At 36.0% G+C, this 19,970-nt stretch overlaps 1 protein-coding gene across 1 annotated transcript in view; it reads right to left on the reverse strand.

The window, feature by feature from the left end:
- The window catches only part of DCHS2 (dachsous cadherin-related 2), a 270,134-nt gene that overhangs the window by 89,718 nt on the left and 160,446 nt on the right, over positions 1–19,970 (reverse strand). The window contains exons 7-10 of the mRNA XM_059066078.2: positions 19,015–19,114; positions 7,551–7,708; positions 5,609–6,452; positions 2,921–3,160 (exon numbers count right to left, since the gene is read on the reverse strand). Of these exons, the coding sequence (XP_058922061.1) occupies positions 2,921–3,160; positions 5,609–6,452; positions 7,551–7,708; positions 19,015–19,114 (1,342 nt within the window). The remainder of the gene's footprint in view (positions 1–2,920; positions 3,161–5,608; positions 6,453–7,550; positions 7,709–19,014; positions 19,115–19,970) is intronic.

Raw genomic sequence — 19,970 nt, forward strand, 5'->3', positions numbered from 1 at the left:
AAAACACCATGTATTAAATGAAATAGGATTATATTTCAAAGTTTTAATAGTGATTGTTTCTGGGTGAGTAGTCCTTTTATTTTCTGTTTAACTTTTTCAATAATTCTAAGAACCCATTTTCCCCCAATTTTGATATATCTGAAATTAATGCTTCTTACAATTAATAGTGTCTTAGATTCAATGAAATAGATGAAATACTGTCATGGTAGTGTTTCTCCTTTGCTCCAAGAGCAGGCTGTTGGGCGGGGTTGTGCATTCAGCATGAGACAGTTTCTGGGAAACCAGATGTAGAGTTTGTTTAAGATAAAGCCAGATACAGAATACATTTTTTATGGGACAGAGAATAAGATTTCACTATAGAATTTGACATTTTTGTATGGTGATGTGCTGTTGAATTATTTTGTATTCACCATGAATGAGCCAATGCATCACCAGGACTGAGTCATCTTCCCTGCTGGGGTATCCTTTCCTCCCAGGACTGGGGGAGAGGTGCCCCTGGGGATAGATCTTTTCCCACTAACAATGGAGCTCTTGTTGTTGGCACCAAATGGTGCAGCAGTTTTAATATCTTAGTTAAAAAGTGGTAGTTGTTTTTCCCTTTTAATACAAGAAAAAACTCCTGTTAGACCCGGTGTGAGTCATACATAATAAACATTCACTGCTCAAATTCCTATGGGTTTTGAATACCAAACAATGCTGTTAGGCTTACATTTTTAAAAACTACATTGTAGAATGCTAGAAAACGTATGTTAACCTTTCTAGTATTAAGTAATGCTATAATATTTTTTAAAATACAGACTATAAAGTAAACCATTCATAAATTCCAATATGATGCCAGTTATGTTAAAATCCTGACTACATCATTTAATTCTTGTGCATAATCCTCTTTCATTGTCTTAACCCAATAAGCAAAAAAAAAAAAAAAAAAAAGATTTATGAAAAATATGTTCAAAAACAAATGCATACACCCAAATTCACATGCATTTACATAACCACTGGCTTAACAGATCTGGCTTCATTAAAAACACTGAGATTTCCAGTAAACCAAAATTGTCTACAAAACTTGTGAAGGTGCATGAGACTCAGGAAATGTTAATGTGTATCTCAAACACCCATAAAGCCAAAGCCAGAAAACCAGCAATTTTGCATCTAAATTCCCTGGCAAACCATAATCTCTAGAATAATGAACTTTCAATTCAATTATAAGTAACAGGTTGCAGATCATTCATTCCAAAAGAAAATTATACTAACACTTGGCAACTTGACAGTAAAAATTGGAAAGCATATTTATGGTAATCATCTTTAGTTGACATATGAAAAATTTTGAGAGAAATTCTTTTTGCCTTCAAATATTAAAGCAAATAAATCCTTTTAGTAGAGTCCATTCTAAAAAATAAAATTAATAAAATAAAGTTAAAGGCAGGAAGCATTTTACAGACTTTAAATGCTTGCTAAATCACACGTCAGTGATGGGTTCAGCATATGTCTGTGTCCTTTGGGAAGTGGTTTCTGTGTTGCCCGGAGCTCTGCATTACTCAATTTACACCAGAGAATGCTCTCGGAGAACTTTACTAAACTGAGTATATTGGAAACACAAAGCTTATGTATATTCTCCATTGTTTCTATCAACTAAAAACCACACTGCCAGAAATGTGCTAAATTCTTTAAGCGGAGTTGGGACAAGCAATTGTTAGCACACTCCAGCCCTCTTGGTGAGCACAGTAAGCAAAACTCTTTGATCACACTGCCCCGCTCTGGTCAAAAGAAAAAATTGGGTTGGCCCTTGAAAGTCTTATCGCATCACATAAAATGCATTTCATTAAAAGATGATGTTTCCCAAAAGCGCAAAGCATCTAAATGGTATATACTTTAAAAGTTCAAGAAAATGTATCTTTTACCCCTTTAATGAATAATTTAGGAGGAAAATGCTAGTTTTCATACTACTATTTCCATAGAAACATCTGTTACAATTCTTGCAAGAAAAGAACAAAATACTATATTGATTATGTATTGCCACTTACTATATCCAAATGTGATTTTAAAAAGACTGACTTATTAAACTCTTTGTATTAATTCAGATGGGAAAATTCAGCATATGCTGTTAATGGCAACTACTTCACTATAATTTTTATAATTATTTTGTTTAAAATTTAAAAAGGATATTATTAAAGTTACTGAAGCTTACATGGCCAAAAAAGTCATAATGATATTGCAAAGCAATTCTAAGACATTTATAAATTCCTAGCCACAGTAACTGTTTACTTCAAAGTCATCTGTCTGAACACAGTGGTTGATATTAATAACACAACAGTAATACAGTAGTGATGGAAGTTAACATTTATTGACTGTTTATTGTGCCAGATACTGGTCTCAGCTCTTTGTAGATAATAACTCATTCATATTCATAACAGAACTATGAATTAGGCTGTATTATAATCCCCATTTTACAGATAAGCAAACAGAGGATCAGAGAGAGCTAGTATATAGCTTATTAAAGGTTACACAGCTTAAGTGGTGGTTCTAGGATTCAAAGCCAGGCAGTCTGATACCAGCATCCTATCTCTTCCATTATGCTACATATAGAGAAAATAAAGAATGATTTACCTTCTGTTACTCCATGTATCCAGCTATTACAGTCTGAAAAAAGTGTGATCCTTTGTCTATACTTCTGTTTATTATCAAAATCAAATCAATAAATTGTATATTAATTAGATATGTATCACTCTACTATAAGTAATAATAAAAATCAATACATGCAAATGCTATAAAAATACACATTATGCATTCAATTTTTTTTCTGTGTATGCTAATTAAAGAAATTCTAGAAGTTTGAAATAACTAGCAACTGTTTTCAAATTTCTGGTAAATGTCAATTTTTGCTTTTAACATCGATCACTTAGTTCCCATATTTTTGAGTTACCTGAATCTCTGTCCACAGCTTCAACTCTTGTGACAAACTCCCCTGGATTTTGATTTTCTTTAACTGAAGCTTCATATAGGTGCTGTTTAAATACTGGGGCCTCATCGTTTACATCAAGAACAGTAATTGTCAAGGTCTGGGATGAAGAAAGTGCTGGTGTGCCACCATCCAGTGCCAGAAGGGTCAGAATGTACTGACTTTTAAACTCATAATCCAAAGGTGAAGTAGTAGTTAGTAAACCTGTTTTGAAAGAAGAGAAAAGCAATAGGTAATACATATTCTTTGGAGAAGTCATGCTTACTCTACTTTTGTCTAACTCATCTAAGTTGCTAAAGATTCAGAAGCTTTCTCTGTTAAAGAATAAATATTATTAAACCAACTTTAAATTTATATATTATCTGGAATAAAAGAGAACATTTTTAATTAGAAAGATCATTCTAATTTAAATTATAAGGATGAATGAAAATTCAGAAATAATCCATAACGTATCATTATCTACTAAGATGATTACATCAAGAATATTTATCTACCCAACATCTACTTTCATGTATTTTTTTTAATATTTATTTATTTGGTTGCGCCAGGTCTTAGTTGCTGCACGTAGGCTCCTTAGCCACAGCACGCAAACTCTTAGTTTCAGCGTGCATGTGGAATCTAGTTCCCTGACCAGGGATCAAACCCGGTTTCATTGGGAGCATGGAGTCTTAACCACTGTACCACTAGGGAAGTCCCTCTACCTTCATTTTTAAAAATATCTAGGTTCTAACAGTATCTCTCTTCATGTCAAGGACACTTCATGTATAAAAGTGACCAAGTTACAAAAAGTATGGCTACATCCTTTAAGAGATTTAGTTTTTGTTAAAGAGTTATAGTCTCTTTATAATAATCTCATTTAACTGTCTTTTTTATTAACAAAAAATAGTAAAGACTTCATAACTCAGACAATAAACTTCCCGAATACAATGTCTCCATCCAACTGCCATTTAAGCACGTAACTCATATAAGCAACTTGCACACATATATTTGTTACATAATTCCAATTGTCACGTTTTTTCTTTTAGGATTGCTGTTTGCTCCTCTAACACTGTGTTCCTCCTATAAGAACTTTTCTTCAAATAATTAAAGAGGCTTACTGATTCAGATTTTATATATAAAATGGTTTCTCCATAATTGCTTATAATTTTACACTTCATAGCCAAAAGCCACTGAAAATCTCACTTTGTCTTCTTGATAAAAAATATGAGCCTTGTGAGAGAAAAATAGCCTATCTCATATGAGTGCCTTCAGCAATTAGCATTTTATGTCTTTGAAAAAAATATCTCAACTGAAACAGCCACTGCAATTGTTTAAGATTCAGGATATCTATATTATCGAGACACAATTCTAATTTTATCCACTTTCTTTAACAATCTGAAACAGACCTTCCTTAGCCATTTTGGAGAGCATTTTAAATCTCGTTGGAATAGATCCTTGGAGACACCAGCTCTAACAGAAATCAGCAACTGGGTCTGGACTATCTCTCTGTCAGTTGCGCTTTTAGGTGGTGTTCATGCAGGTCTCAGAATGGAACCATATGCACGGGATTTAATAAATATTTTGATGAAGTTTTCCAACAGTATATAGCCAGACTATAATCATGACTTCCAAATTCTACACATTCAGTCCCATTCCAAATAATGCTCTTACTAACAGTTGGGCCAAATGGTATACGTTTGAGATTTTTTTCTAAGGCTCACGCAGAAATGATTTTATTTTTTAGAGAATGAGATGGTAGTCCATCTCTTCAATATCTTCTGAAAATCAGGTTAAGGAAGTTTCATTTCCAATATAACAAGAATGACACTTTGAACGTATAATTGTCCATCAAACTACATCAAAATTTTTAGAAGATGTTATCTGACAATATGGTAACAGCAAGACAAGGGAAGTGACAGTGAGTGCCATTTCTGAAGAGTACTTGACAGTGAATAAATGCTTCTGCCAAAAATAAAATGTTTCAGTTGTGAAAAGTAAGGGTCTTAATGTCAGTATCAATACAACCATTTAAAAATACATGATTGGGCTTCCCTGGTGGTGCAGTGGTTAAGAGTCCGCCTGCCGATGCAGGGGACACGGGTTCGTGCCCCGGTCCGGGAAGATCCCACGTGCCGCGGAGCGGCTGAGCCTGCGCGTCCAGAGCCTGTGCTCCGCAACGGGAGAGGCCATAGCAGTGAGAGGCCCACATACCGCAAAATAAATAAATAAATAAATAAATAAATAATAATAATAATAATAAAAATACATGATTTCTAACTATTTACAAATGTATGTTTGTATGATCTTAGAGGTAGTTTCCATACTAAAGTCTTTGAATAATGTTGACTAATGTTCTACCTTGATTCACTCTTGGTACCATCCCTATCCTATGAAAACACACAATGGGGGTAAAGAAGTTGGCTACTGTATATTCATCCCAGGAACTGCGAGCTAGCTACAAAGCAGGTCAATGTTAACAAACAGGCCAATTACTCTTGGTTCTCTGAATACAACCTCTGTGCTTATCATCTATATAAGTTAAACAGTAAATCAAGTCAAATTTCCTTAAAGCATATGCATCTTGAGAACTATGATTTTATAACAGAGGAAAATGAAAAAGATAAATGTAAGCAAGTGATCACAGGCTTTAACTGACAGTGACAAGGACAGTACCTGATGACTCATCTAGCATAAAGGCCATATTTTCATTGCCTGAGAGGATGCTGAATGTTACTCTTCCATTCCTTCCTGCGTCTGGATCTTGAGCAGTTATGTGGTGCACCAAGGAGCCCACCGCGGCATCCTCTTTGACAAGGGCGATGGGGAAAGATGTAAAAGTGGGGCTGTGGTCATTTATATCCAAAATCACTACCTTCACCATCAGCGATCTCAGTCGCCGGTCTGTCACATTCACAGCCTGATCGGATGCAGTTACTGTCAGGACAACAGTCGGAACTCTCTCTCTGTCAAGGGGGGAAGCGGTGACCAAAGTGCCAAACGAGGGGTGGATGAGAAATGGATTCATTCCAGGGTGGTGGGCTTCAATGAAGTATTGTACTCTACTGTTCAAAAAACTGCCGTCGCCATCTTTGGCATTGAAGACGTGCACCAGAGTCCCGACAGGGGCACTCTCTTCCACGCCGATCACAATGAACTCCTCCCGGAAAGATGGGGAATGGTCATTCTGATCTTCCACAGCAACACTAAGGAAGGCTGTGCTATTCACGGGAGGGTTTCTGCTGTGGTCTTTAGTTACCACCCTGAAAAGATAATGAGACGTCATTTCATAATCCAGTTCCTTAAAGAGGAACAAGTCTCCTGTCGAGCTGTCGACTTCAAAGTGACCATCCTTGTCATCTGCAGCGATACTAAAATGTAACTTTCCACTATGATGTTGTTGAAGGTGACCAGGTGACTTTATCAAGCTCATTATTTTTGCAGGCTTCAAGTTTTCTGGTATAACTAAGTGTCTAATATTCTGAGAAATGAGAGCTTGCCCTTTGGATAGTGGTATCACCTGAAATAAGAATAAAAAGGAGTTGTTAATTTGGGTTTTTTTTTAATAGTTTACAGGTGCTGCTATTCTTTTGGAAGCTAATTCCTTCCAGTTTTGCAATATAATACATATGTTAATTGGTGAGAAAATGTCTTTTCTTGTATTATATAATTCCAGTATGCCTCTGAAGACTGAAAAGTGCATAATAGCTAGGAGATAAGGAAGTACACAACTTTCCACTCCCGTTTGCTGTAATGGATACAATGATAGTTTGGTGAGGCTATGCTGCTGTTTACGTGAACTGTAGTCTTATGCTTCTTCAAAGACAGTGTACGAGAGCTAGTTCTCCAAGCTACTCTAAGTCCTAGAGACTCATATTTCCTTAATGACAACATCTGCATACATTTAAGTATCATATGCCTTTGTTTATCTGAAACCAGAGTCTTGAGATATTATGACAGAATTTTCTCCTAACCCACATATCCTTAATCAATAAAGAATATAATTTGGAAAGAGAACTCTTGGGGACATATATTCTTGATTAGTATACATACCTATATTAATATTACTGATTATCATGTGCTTGAACAAAAAAATCTTCCTGTAAACAGTCATTTTGCTTCTGATGGGTTGATGTAATTTTTTCCTACTATGGAGACTTCCTACAGCTTGTTTGCTCATTACAACTAAAGGAAAATCTTAAAATACAAATCTCAAGTGCCTTTCCTAATTTTAAAAATAATTACAAAAACTATGCAATTTAATATTGGCCATTTATTTACACACTTTTCTCCTGAAAATTTACCAAGTCCTTGCAATTAGGAAAAAGTAAAAGAAAATACTTTTTGTTCTTTATAAACAAAGCAGGATAAACGTCCACATAGTGATGGAGGTAAGTATCTTGTCAGTAACTGTGCAAAGTTAAAATAAAAATTTATTTAAACCTAATCATTTCTCAAGTGATAATAAAATCACTTAATATAATAATGCACACATACATCTGCAATGCTCTCTAAAAAGAGTATTCGTATATTTAATGTAGCTTCACTCTACATTTGTATATAAAATTTAAAAGCCCTCAGAGCGTCTTTCCACATTTTGTGTGATGTGAGCCATTACCTGAATATTAATAACTGCCTGTCCTTGAAGAGGAGGCACCCCCTGGTCGTTGGCAATTACAGTCATCCTGTAAGAAGGTCCATAATCATGTGAAAGTACTCTGGTTGTTCTTATTTCACCACTGTTGGCATCAATCTTGAAGTGATCAGTACTACCCTCTACACACAAACACACACAAAATTAAGAAGTTAATGTTAGTTGACATTGCAGAATACAGAGAATTAATTAATCCAAATATACCTGTGATCATTTGGAAGATTTATTTACCTTAAGCTCTGTGAGAATATGAGCATAAGGATAATACTAAAAATACAGACAGGAAACATAACAGATTAAAAAAATTATTATAGAAATTTTCACACATAAAAAAGTAGACAGGGCTTCCCTGGTGGCGCAGTGGTTGAGAGTCCACCTGCAGGGGACACGGGTTCGTGCCCCAGTCCGGGAAGATCCCACATGCTGTGGAGCGGCTGGGCCTGTGAGCCATGGCTGCTGAGCCTGCGCGTCCATAGCCTGTGCTCCGCAACGGGAGAGGCCACATCAGTGAGAGGCCCGCATACCACACACACACAAAAAAAGTAGACAATGATATCATGAACTTTCATGTACCTATCATCTAGCTTCAATATTTATCAACTCATGTGCCATATCATCCAGCAATCCCATTCCTGGGCATATATCCTGACAAAACTCTAATTCAAAGAGATACATGCACCCCTGTGTTCGTAGCAGCACTATTTACAATAGCCAAGACATGGAAACAACCTAAATGTCCATCAACATGTAAATGGATAAAGAAGATGTGATACATTTATACAATGGAATACTATTCAGCCATAAAAAGAATGAAATCATGCCATTTGCAGCAACGTGGATGGACCTAGAGATGATCATACTAAGTGAAATAAGTCAGACAGAGAAAGACAAATACCATATGATATCACTTATATGTAGGAATCCAAAAGATGACACAAATGAACTTATCTATGAGATAGAAACAGACTCACAGACATAGCGAACAGACTTCTGGTTGCCAAAGGGGAGGAGAGGTGGGGGAGGGTTGGATTGGGAGTTTGGGATTAGCAGATGCAAACTATTATATATAGAATGGATAAACAACAAGGTCCTACTGTGTAACACAGGGAACTATATTCAATATCCTATTAAGAAACATTTGGAAAATAATTTAAAATAATAATAATATTTATCAACTCATGGCTAATCTTATTCCCCATTCACATATTTCCCTTCACCATCTTCTTTTGAAGCAAATTTCAGAAATCATATCATTTCTTCTGTATGTTTTTCAACAGGCATCTCTAAAAGATAAGGAAAAATTTAATATGATCACAGTACCATGTTATACTTTTAAAAATTAGTAATAATTCCTAAATATTATCAAACATCTAGTTAACTTTTAAATTTCCAGTTGTCTCATAAATCTTATTTTTTTGTAGTCAAATTAGGTTCAACATAAAATCTATATTTGCATATCTCTTCAATCTATGCATTTCTGCCATCCTCCTCTTTATTTTGTTCTTGCAACTCATTTGCTGAAGAACTGGATCATGTATCCTGAAGCTTCCCGTGATCTAGATTTGCCTGTTGCTTATCTCCAACGTGTAACTTAATATGTTTTTCTGTCCTCTGAAAAGGACAGAACACCTTGGTGTTCTTGCTTGGTGTTCTCCTGAAATTGGGAGGTAGATCTAGAGAATTAATCAGATTCAGGTTGTTTGGGGGGAAGACTACTTCATAAATGCTCTTTTGTGTTTTCCTTCAGAAGCACATGTCTGATTGTCTCTTTTTGTGATGTGGGCCCCCTTTGGTGCACAGCCTGGATCCACTAATGATTCAATAAATGTTGCAAAGTATAACATTCTGAGTCTATGATCTCTTCTTCATTTATTAGCTGGAATATATTACTAAAGAGCAACTTCTTCTTATCTACTTATTGGTAACCCAGTGGGACAGTTCATTATACGAAAGGTCAGGATAAGTGTTTGATGGTAAACTTTTATTTAACAGTCTTCAAAATAATGGATTGGTTTACTAACATCCTTCAATGCTTCAACTATGATAATTAAAGGTTTGTTTAGTTTCTGTTTTAAGAATCATTAAGCATAAATTTAAACATATTATAAGAGTTTCAATCTATTCCCAATATTATCCCTATTGATGTTCAAATTGTTCCATCTTTGAACATTAGGATCCTCTTAAAGGAGGTTCCTGAGTCTTTGATATGATCCTAGTCATCTTTAACAGCCTCTTTGTATCTGGGGTGACAAAATGTTACAGACTCATCTTGAAGATTTCCTGCCCAAGACCTGGAGTCAGTCATTTCTCCAAGGACTTCTGGTTCTTTCCATGGAATACAGTATTGGGAGGTTGTATCCTGCTCATTGCTTCTGGGTCAGTCATTGTTTCTAGGCCTTTTTCAGTGGTCACAGAATACACACATGCACACACTAAAATATGTCATAAGTTTATATTGATACTTCTAATTCAAATTGATCATGGCAGAGGTTTTTCTTTGGTTTGTTAAATAACAGATTTGTGTTCTTTGATAAAATCTAAATACTTTAAACAACCCAAAGAACGTCAGACGATGTCTAGGCTAGTGGCTCTCTTTCATTCTTTTATTCAAGTGTCAGTGAGTCACTATCATGTAACAGACACTTTACCAGTTATAGGGGAAATAAAGGCAAGTAAAAAAGAACTTCTGCTCTTAAGAAAGTCAGAGTATAGAGCAGGAAATTATGTAACATCTACTGATTGTGATTTCTATGTTTTGATCCATTTACATAGGAGAATGAAAACTTTCATGAATGTGATATATATATCTTTGTTCTCATTGTATTGACTTTTAGTTTGTTATTTTATCTTATATTTTGTAGTTGCCTCTATTTTGCAATTGGATAAAGTTAAAGCAAAGGTATGAGTAACATAACAGATATCACCACATTTTTATATTGCGATGCCCCAAGTATCATTTCAGAGGCTAATTTTTTTAAAAGTCAGCATTTCAAACATTCAGAAATATATGACCATCCATGTAACATTTCTAGATTGGTAAAGGCGCAATATTTCTTCAAAAATTTTAAAGAAATGACAGAATATAAGTATAGCAGAGGACCTGTGTGTACCTCCAAATCTCATTCCCTTTCTTCTTCCCTGTAGACAGCCTCTGTTCTAAAGTGGGGGTGTATCTTTCTAGTCCATATATTCATGAGTAATATATAGCATGGTTTTGTTCCTTTCCAAATAACGGTATCATAGCAGGATTATAGCTTAATCTATTAACCTGTGTGTGTGTATGTGTGTATGCAGCAGACTCATTGTTCCTGAACAATCCACTATGTCATATTCCCAAGCATGGACATGATTTGCCTTTTCATTTCTTTCTACTTTAGGTCTTTCATCTATTTTTTAATTTTCTAAATAAAGGTCTTAAATATCTTTTATTGAACTTTTCCTCCCTATGCTTCTAGTCAAGATGATTCTGATTTGGGAGAGGTGGGCAACATATAATTTGATGGTCCTTCTTTAAAGAAAATAGGACAATATTCCCACCCCAGAGGAGCCCGTGCTAGTGAAGAGCCTTGAAGCCTAAGCTTCATGATCTTCACAGTAAACTGGACCCCACACCCAATGATTTTCTTTGTTACAGTGAATGAAACCTTTGAAATCCTGCTTAGTTCTTAAAATGCTAGTGATTTTTATATGTTGACATTGTTCCCAGAAATTTTTTATGTTATTGATGCTAGTGATTTGCCTGTAGAATATTTTGGGGTTTTCCATGAAGACAAATTATCTGCAGGTAATGGCAATGTTGTCCCTTGCTTCCCTATGTTTGTGTCAAACATGACAAAGCAACAAATTTCTTTTAAAATGGTATAAAAACACAATGCCAACTAAAGTTGATCACTGGAACCAATCTGAGGCCTGTGCATTCTCAAGGAAAAACATAAACATAAGAATGTCTCAGTAAAATTCCCACATACACATACATGTGTGTACGTATGTGGAATATTTTTATTAATCTTATTTTTTTTAATTGGGGTATAGTTGTTTTACAATGATATGCTAGTTTCTACTGTACAGCGAATTATAGTTCCCTATGCTATACAGTAGTTTCTCATTAGTTATCTATTTTATACATATTAGTTAGTGTATATATGTCAATCCCAATCTCCCAATTCATCCCAGCTCCCCTTTCCCCCCTTGGTGTTCATATGTTTGTTCTCTACGTCTGTGTCTCTATTTCTGCCTTGCAAACAGGTACATCTGTACCATTTTTCTAGATTCTGCATATATGCATTAACATACAATATTTGTTTTTCTCTTTCTGACTTACTTCACTCTCCATTTTCTAAATATGATTTACTCTGACCTTAAGAATATTTAATTTTCATAGAGATTCACAGATGTTTTGTATTCATAATCATATGTCTTTATACCCAACACCAATTTTTATCCATTAACTAGTACTTTCCTGTCAGTAAAAGTTGATTTGCATTTCAGATTATTGAAAATTATTCATTTAAAGTGGATGGCTGGTTGATTTCTACTTAGGACATAGAAAAAATAATATGATTTTACATTAAACTTTTATTTTTATTTTATTTTACTTAACATCTTTATTGGAGTATAACTGCTTCACAATGGTGTGTTAGTTTCTGCTTTATAACAAAGTGAATCAGTTAAACATATACATATGTTCCCATATCTCTTCCCGCTTGCATCTCCCTCCCTCTCACCCTCCCTAACCCACCCCTCTAGGTGGACACAAAGCACTGAGCTGATCTCCCTGTGTTATGTGGCTGCTTCCCACTAGCTATATATTTTACAGTTGGTAGTGTATATATGTCCATGCCACTCTCACTTTCTCACAGCTTACCCTTCCCCATCCCTGTATCCTCAAGTCCATTCTCTAGTAGGTCTGTGTCTTTATTCCCTTCTTGCCCCTAGGTTCTTCTGACCAATATTTTTTTCTTTCTTTTTTCTTTTTATTTTAGATTCCATAGATATGTGTTAGCATATGGTATTTGTTTTTCTCTTACTGACTTACTTCACTCTGTATGACAGACTCTAGGTCCATCCACCTCACTACAAATAACTCAGTTTCGTTCTGTTTATGGCTGAGTAATATTCCATTGTATACATGTGCCATATCTTCTTTATCCACTCATCTGTTGATAGATACTTAGGTTGCTTCCATGTCCTGGCTATTGTAAATAGAGCTGCAATGAATATTTTAGTACATGACTCTTTTTGAATTCTGGTTTTCTCAGGATATATGCCCAGCAGTGGGATTGCTGGGTCGTATGGTAGTTCTATTTTTAGTTTTTTAAGGAACCTCCATACTGTTCTCCATAGTGGAGGTATCAATTTACATTCCCACAAACAGTGCAAGAGGGTTCCCCTTTCTCCACAGCCTCTCCAGCATTTATTGATTGTAGATTTTTTGATGATGGCCATTCTGACCTGCGTGAGATGATATCTCAGTGTAGTTTTGATTTGCATTTTTCTAATGATTAATGATGTTGAGCATTCTTTCATGTGTTTGTTGGCAATCTGTATATCTACTTTGGAAAAATGTGTATTTAGGTCTTCTGCCCATTTTTGGATTGGGTTGTTTGTTCTTTTGATATTGAGCTGCATGACCTGTTTGAAAATTTTGAAGATTAATCCTTTCTCAGTTGCTTCATTTGCAAATATTTTCTCCCATTCTGAGCATTGTCTTTTTGTCTTGTTTATGATTTCCTTTGCTGTGCAAAAGCTTTTAAGTTTCAGTAGGTCCCATCTGTTTATTTTTGTTTTTATTTCCATTTCTCTAGGAGGTGGGTCAAAAAGGATCTTGCTGTGATTTATGTTATAGAGTGTTCTGCTCATGTTTTCCTCTAAGAGCTTGATGGTGTCTGGCCTTACATTTAGGTCTTTAATCCAGTTTTAGTTTATTTTTGTGTATGGTGGTACGAAGTGTTCTAATTTCATTCTTTTACATGCAGCTGTTCAGTTTTCCCAGCACCCCTTATTGAACAGGCTGTGTTTTCTCCACTGTATATTCTTGCCTCCTTTATAAAATATAAGGTGACCACATGTGCATGGGTTTACCTCTGGGCTTTCTATCCTGTTCCATTGATCTATATTTCTGTTTTTGTGCCAGTACCATACTGTCTTGATTACTGTAGCTTTGTAGTATAGTCCGAAGTGTGGAAGCCTGATTCCTTCAACTCCGTTTTTCTTTCTCAAGATCATTTTGACTATTCGGGGTCTTTTGTGTTTCCATACAAATTGTGAAATATTTTGTTCTAGCTCTGTGAAAAATGCCAGTGGTAGTTTGATAGGGATTTCATTGAATCTGTAGATTGCTTTGGGTAGTACAGTCATTTTCACAATGTTGATTCTTCCAATCCGAGAACATGGTATATCTCTCCATCTATTTGTATCATCTTTAATTTCTTTCATCAGTGTCTTATAATTTTCTACATACAGGTCTCTTTTCTCCTTAAATTAGGTTTATTCCTAGGTATTTTATTCTTTTTGTAGCAATGGTAAATGGGATTGTTTCCTTAATTTCTCTTTCGAATCTTTCATCATTAGTGTATAGGAATGCAAGAGATTTCTGTGCATTAATTTTGTATCCTGCTACCTTACCAAATTCATTGATTAACTCTAGTAGTTTTCTGGTAGCATCTTTAGGATTCTTTATATGTAGTATCCGGTTATCTGCAAACAGTGACAGCTTTACTTCTTCTTTTCCAATTTGCATTCCTTTTATTTCTTTTTCTTCTCTGATTTGCAGTGGCTAAAACTTCCAAAACTATGTTGAATAATAGTGGTGAGAGTGGGCAACCCTTTTTCCTGATCTTAGTGGAAATGGTTTCAGTTTTTCACCACTGAGGACGATGTGGGTTGTGGGTTTGTCATATGTGGCCTTTATTATGTTGAGGAAAGTTCCCTCTGTGCCTACTTTCTGGAGGGTTTTTATCATAAATGGATGTTGAATTTTGTTGAAAGCTTTCTCTGCACCTATTGAGATGATCATATGTTTTTTTTCCTTCAATACGTTAATATGGTATATCACATTGATTGATTTGCATATATTGAAGAACCCTTGCATTCCTGGGATAAACCCCACTTGATCATGGTGCATGATCCTTTTAATGTGTTGTTGGATTCTGTTTGCTAGTATTTTGTTCAGGATTTTTGCATCTATGTTCATCAGTGATATTGGCCTGTGTTTTCTTTCTTTGTGACATCTTTGTCTGCTTTTGGTATCAGGGTGATGGTGGCCTCATAGAATGAGTTTGGCAGTGTTCCTCCCTCTGCTATATTTTGGAAGAGTTTGAGAAGGATAGGTGTTAGCTCTTCTCTAAATGTTTATTAGAATTCACCTGTGAAGCCATCTGGTCCTGGACTTTTGTTTGTTGGAAGATTTTTAAACACAGTTTCAATTTCAGTGCTTGTGATTGGTCTGTTCATATTTTCTATTTCTTCCTGGTTCAGTCTCAGAAGGTTGTGCATTTCTAAGAATTTGTCCATTTCTTCCTAGTTGTCCATTTTAGTGGCATATATTTGCTTGTAGTAATCTCTCATGATGCTTTGTATTTCTGCAGTGTCAGTTGTTACTTCTTTTTCATTTCTAATTCTATTGATTTGAATCTTCTCCCTTTTCTTCTTCATGAGTATGGCTAATGGTTTATCAAGTGTGTTTATCTTCTCAAAGAACCAACTTTTAGGTTTATTGATCTTTGCTATCATTTCATTTATTTCTCATTTATTTCTGATCTGATCTTTATGATTTCTTTCCTTCTGCTAACTTTGGGTTTCTTTTGTTCTTCTTTCTCTAATTACTTTAGGTGTAAGGTTAGGTTGTTTATTTGACATATTTCTTGTTTCATAAGGTAGGATTGTATTGCTATAAACTTCCCTTTTAGAACTGCTTTTGATGCATCCCATATGCTTTGGTTCATCGTGTTTTCATTGTGATATGTTTCTAGGTATTTTTTGATTTCCTCTTTGATTTCTTCAGTGATCTCTTGGTTATTAAGTAGTGAGTTGTTTAGCCTCCATGTGTTTGTATTTCTTACAGATTTTTTTCCTGTAATTGATAACTAGTCTCATAGCACGGTGGTCAGAAAAGACACTTGATACAATTTCAATTTTCTTAAATTTACCAGGGCTTGATTTGTGCCCCAAGATGTGATCTATCCTGGAAATGTTCCATGAGCAGTTGAGAAGAAAGTGTATTCTGTTGTTTTGGGATGGAATGTCCTATTAATATCAATTATGTCCATCTTGTTTAATGTATCATTTAAAGCTTGTGTTTCCTTATTTATTTTCATTTTGTATGATCTGTCCATTCATGAAAGTGGGGTGTGAAAGTCCCCTACTATGACTGTGTTACTGTCAATTTCCCCTTTAATGATTGTCAGCATTTGCCTTATGTATTGAGGTGCTCCTGTGTTGGGTGCATAAATATTTACAATTGTTGTATCTTCTTCTTGGATTGATCCCTTGGTCATTATGTAGTGTCCTTCTTTGTCTCTTGTCTTTGTTTTAAAGTCTATTTTTTTCTGATATGAGAATTGCTTCTCCAGCTTTCTTTTCATTTCCATTTGCATGGAATATCTTTTTCCATCCCCTCACTTTGAGTCTGTATGTGTCTCTGGGTCTGTAGTGGGTCTCTTGTAGACAGCATATCTATGGGTCTTCTTTTTGTATCCTTTCAGCCAGTCTATGTCTTTTCGTTGGAGCATTTAATCTTTTACATTTAAGGTAATTATTGATATGTTTGTTACTATTACCATTTTATTAATTGTTTTGGGTTTGTTATTGTAGGTCTTTTCCTTCTCTTGTGTTTCCTGCCTAGAGAAGTTCCTTTAGCATTTGTTGTAAAGCTGGTTTGGTGGTGCTGAATTCTCTTAGATTTTACTTGTCTGTAAAGCTTTCAATTTCTCCATCAAATCTGAATGAGATCCTTGCTGGGTAGAGTAATCTTGGTTGTAGGTTTTTCTCCTTCATCACTTTAAATATGTCTTGCCACTCCCTTCTGGCTTGCAGAGTTTCTGCTGAAAGATCAGCTGTTAAACTTATGGGGATGCCCTTATGTGTTATTTGTTGTTTTTCCTTTGCTGCTTTTAATATTTGTTCTTTGTATTTAATTTTTGATAAGTTTGATTAATATATGTCTTGGAGTGTTTCTCCTTGGTTTTATCCTGTATGGGACTCTCTGTGCTTCCTGGACTTGATTAACTATTTCCTTTCACATATTAGGGAAGTTTTCAACTATAATCTCTTCAAATACTTTCTCAGTCCCTTCCTTTTTCTCTTCTTCTACTGGGACCCCTATAATTCGAATGTTGGTGTGTTTAATGTTGTCTCAGATGTCTCTGAGACTGTCCTCAATTCTTTTCATTCTTTTTTCTTTATTTTGCTCTGCAGTAGTTATTTCAACTATTTTATCTTCCAGGTCCCTTATCCGTTCTTCTGCCTCAGTTATTCTCCTATTGATCCCTTCTAGAGAATTTTAAATTTCATTTATTGTGTTGTTCATCACTGTTTGTTTGCTCTTTAATTCTTCTAGATCCTTGTTAAGCATTTCTTGTATTTTCTCCATTCTATTTCCAAGATTTTGGATCATCTTTACTATCATTACTCTGAATCCTTTTTCAGGTAGACTGCCTGTTTCCTCTTCGTTTGTTAGGTCTGGTGGGTTTATGCCTTGCTCCTTCATCTGCTGTGTGTTTCTCTGTCTCCTCATTTTGCTTAACTTACTGTGTTTGTGGTCTCCTTTTCACAGGCTGCAGGTTCATAGTTCCCGTTGTTTTTGGTGTCTGTCCCCAGTGGCTAAGGTTGGTTCAGTGGGTTGTGCAGGCTTCCTGATGGAGGGGATTAGTGCCCGTGTTCTGGTGGATGAGGCTGGATCTTGTCTTTCTGGTGGGCAGGTCTACGTCTGGTGGTGTGCTTTGGGGTTTCTATGGCCTTATTATGAATTTAGGCAGCCTCTGTGGTAATGGATGGGGTTGTGTTCCTGTCTTGCTAGTTGTTTGGCATAGGGTGTCCAGCACTGGAGCTTGCTGGTTGTTGAGTGGAGCTGGGTCTTGGCATTGAGATGGAGATCTCTGGGAGATTTTCACCGTTTGATATTACTTGGAGCTGGGAGGTCTCTTGTGGACCAGTGTCCTGAACTTGACTCTCCCACTTCAGTGGCACAGCCCAGATGCCTGGCTTGAGCACCAAGAGCCTGTCCTCCACAGGGCTCAGAATAACAGGGAGAACAAAAAGAAAGAAAGAAGATAAAAGAAAAGAAAATAAAGTAAAGTAAAGTAAAATAAAATAACATTATTAAAATAAAAAATAATTAAGAAAAAGAAAATTTTAATGAAAAAAAAAAAACAGGAAAGACAGAACCCTAGGACAAATGGTAAAAGCAAAGCTACACAGACAAAATCACACACAGAAGCATACACATACACACTCACAAAAAGAGAAAAAGGGAAAAATATATATATATCATTGCTCCCAAAATCCACCTCCTCAACTTGGGATGATTCCTTGTCTATTCAGGTATTCCACAGATGCAGGGTACATCAAGTTGATTGTGGAGATTTAATCCGCTGCTCCTGAGGCTGTTGGGAGAGATTTCCCTTTCTCTTCTTCTTCTCAGCTCCTGGGGTTCAGCTTTGGATTTGGACCCGCCTCTGCGTGTAGGTCGCCCGAGGGCGTCTGTTCTTTGCTCACACAGGACGGAGTTAAAGGAGCTGAGCCCCCTGATTCGGGGGCTCTGGCTCACTCAGGCCGGGGGGAGGGAGGGGTATAGATGTGGGGCGAGCCTGCAGCGGCAGAGGCCGGCGTGACATTGCACCAGCCTGAGGCGCGCAGTGCGTTCTCCCGGGGAAGTTGTCCCTGGATCACGGGACCCTGGCAGTGGCGGGCTGCACAGGCTCCCTGGAGGAGAGGTGTGGACTGTGACCTGTGCTCGCACACAGGCTTCTTGGTGGCAGTGGCGGCAGCAGCAGCCTTAGTGTCTCATGCTGGTCTCTGGTGTCTGTGCTGATAGCCGTGGCTCGCATCCGTGTCTGGAGCTCTTTTAAGCGGAGCTCTTAATCCCCTCTCCTCACGCACCAGGAAGCAAAGAGGTAAGAAAAAGTCTCTTGTCTCTTTGGCTGCTCCAGACTTTTTCCGGCAATCCCTCCCGGCTAGCTGTGGCACACTATCCCCCTTCAGGCTGTGTTCATGCAGCCAATCCCAGTCCTCTCCCTGGGATCTGACTGAAGCCCCCATTAAATTTAAAAAATATTTTTTTAAAGGTGATTCTAGAAAATAACAAATGTATTTTCTTTGCAGTATGGTGCTATTTTCAGTGTTAACTATTTTCCCAGAAGGAGGCAGATGGTTGGTAGACAAAAGAGCAAATTCTAAAATCTCTTAATCTTTTATGAATAGTAACTTTTACCTGAAGATACTGAATATATAACTTCTGCGTTGTTTCCTTCATCAAGATCCTTTGCAAACACAGTTGTAACCAACATATTTACTGGTTGACCTTCCAGAACCTGTCATTAAGATAAATGACTTACAAATTAGTCAGTGAAATTTTAAAAAGAAATATCAATGAGTCTTTAAGTTACAGAACACATTACTAAGCATTATTTTTTTTAACTACTTTTAACTCCACACAAAATGCAAATGTCTACCTTATAAAAGTTATATGGGTGTAACACCATGAAAAAAATCCACATTACAAATTTAAATGTTTTGCTCAATTTGAACAAATTATCTGCAGCATTTAATCTAATTTTGAGAAAAAAAGGAAAATAAATTGACTAAAAACATCTTAGATTTTTGATGCATTTTAAGAATTCTGGCATCTTCTTACTCATCACTTTCTTTTAAAAGATCCAAAATATGCTAAAGATAAACATAAGCCATTATTTCAGGAAACATACCTTATTAATTAACAGAAACCTTCCTGAAATACTGAAATGTACATGTGGAAGTGAACTCCAAGTTTAGGGTCTTACTGTCTAATTAAGCCATGATACATAAAATGATATATTAATAAAAATCATAAGGATAGTATCATAATACTCTGCATTGGTAGAATTTTCTTTAAATATGATTTTGGAAGATGAGTTTAAAGTTATTAACTTCCTCAATACCAATTTCGAGGTTTTCAATATGTGTACCTGATCTCAATTTGAATGTCCAGTTGTTTCAGAGCAATAGCTTCTCAATGTTTTATTCACATAACCCTTTCATTTAAAAAAAGTATGAGTACCTCCAAGATACATTTATTATGTACATGAACTAATATGCTAACTTATTATGTACATTATAAAACATATAAAAACATGGAAATGAAAACGATAAGATCACATAAATATAATGAGAAGTTTCCGCATGTGCCTG

Source organism: Kogia breviceps, chromosome 6, assembly GCF_026419965.1.
Source record: "Kogia breviceps isolate mKogBre1 chromosome 6, mKogBre1 haplotype 1, whole genome shotgun sequence".
Taxonomy (NCBI): Eukaryota; Metazoa; Chordata; class Mammalia; order Artiodactyla; family Physeteridae; genus Kogia; species Kogia breviceps.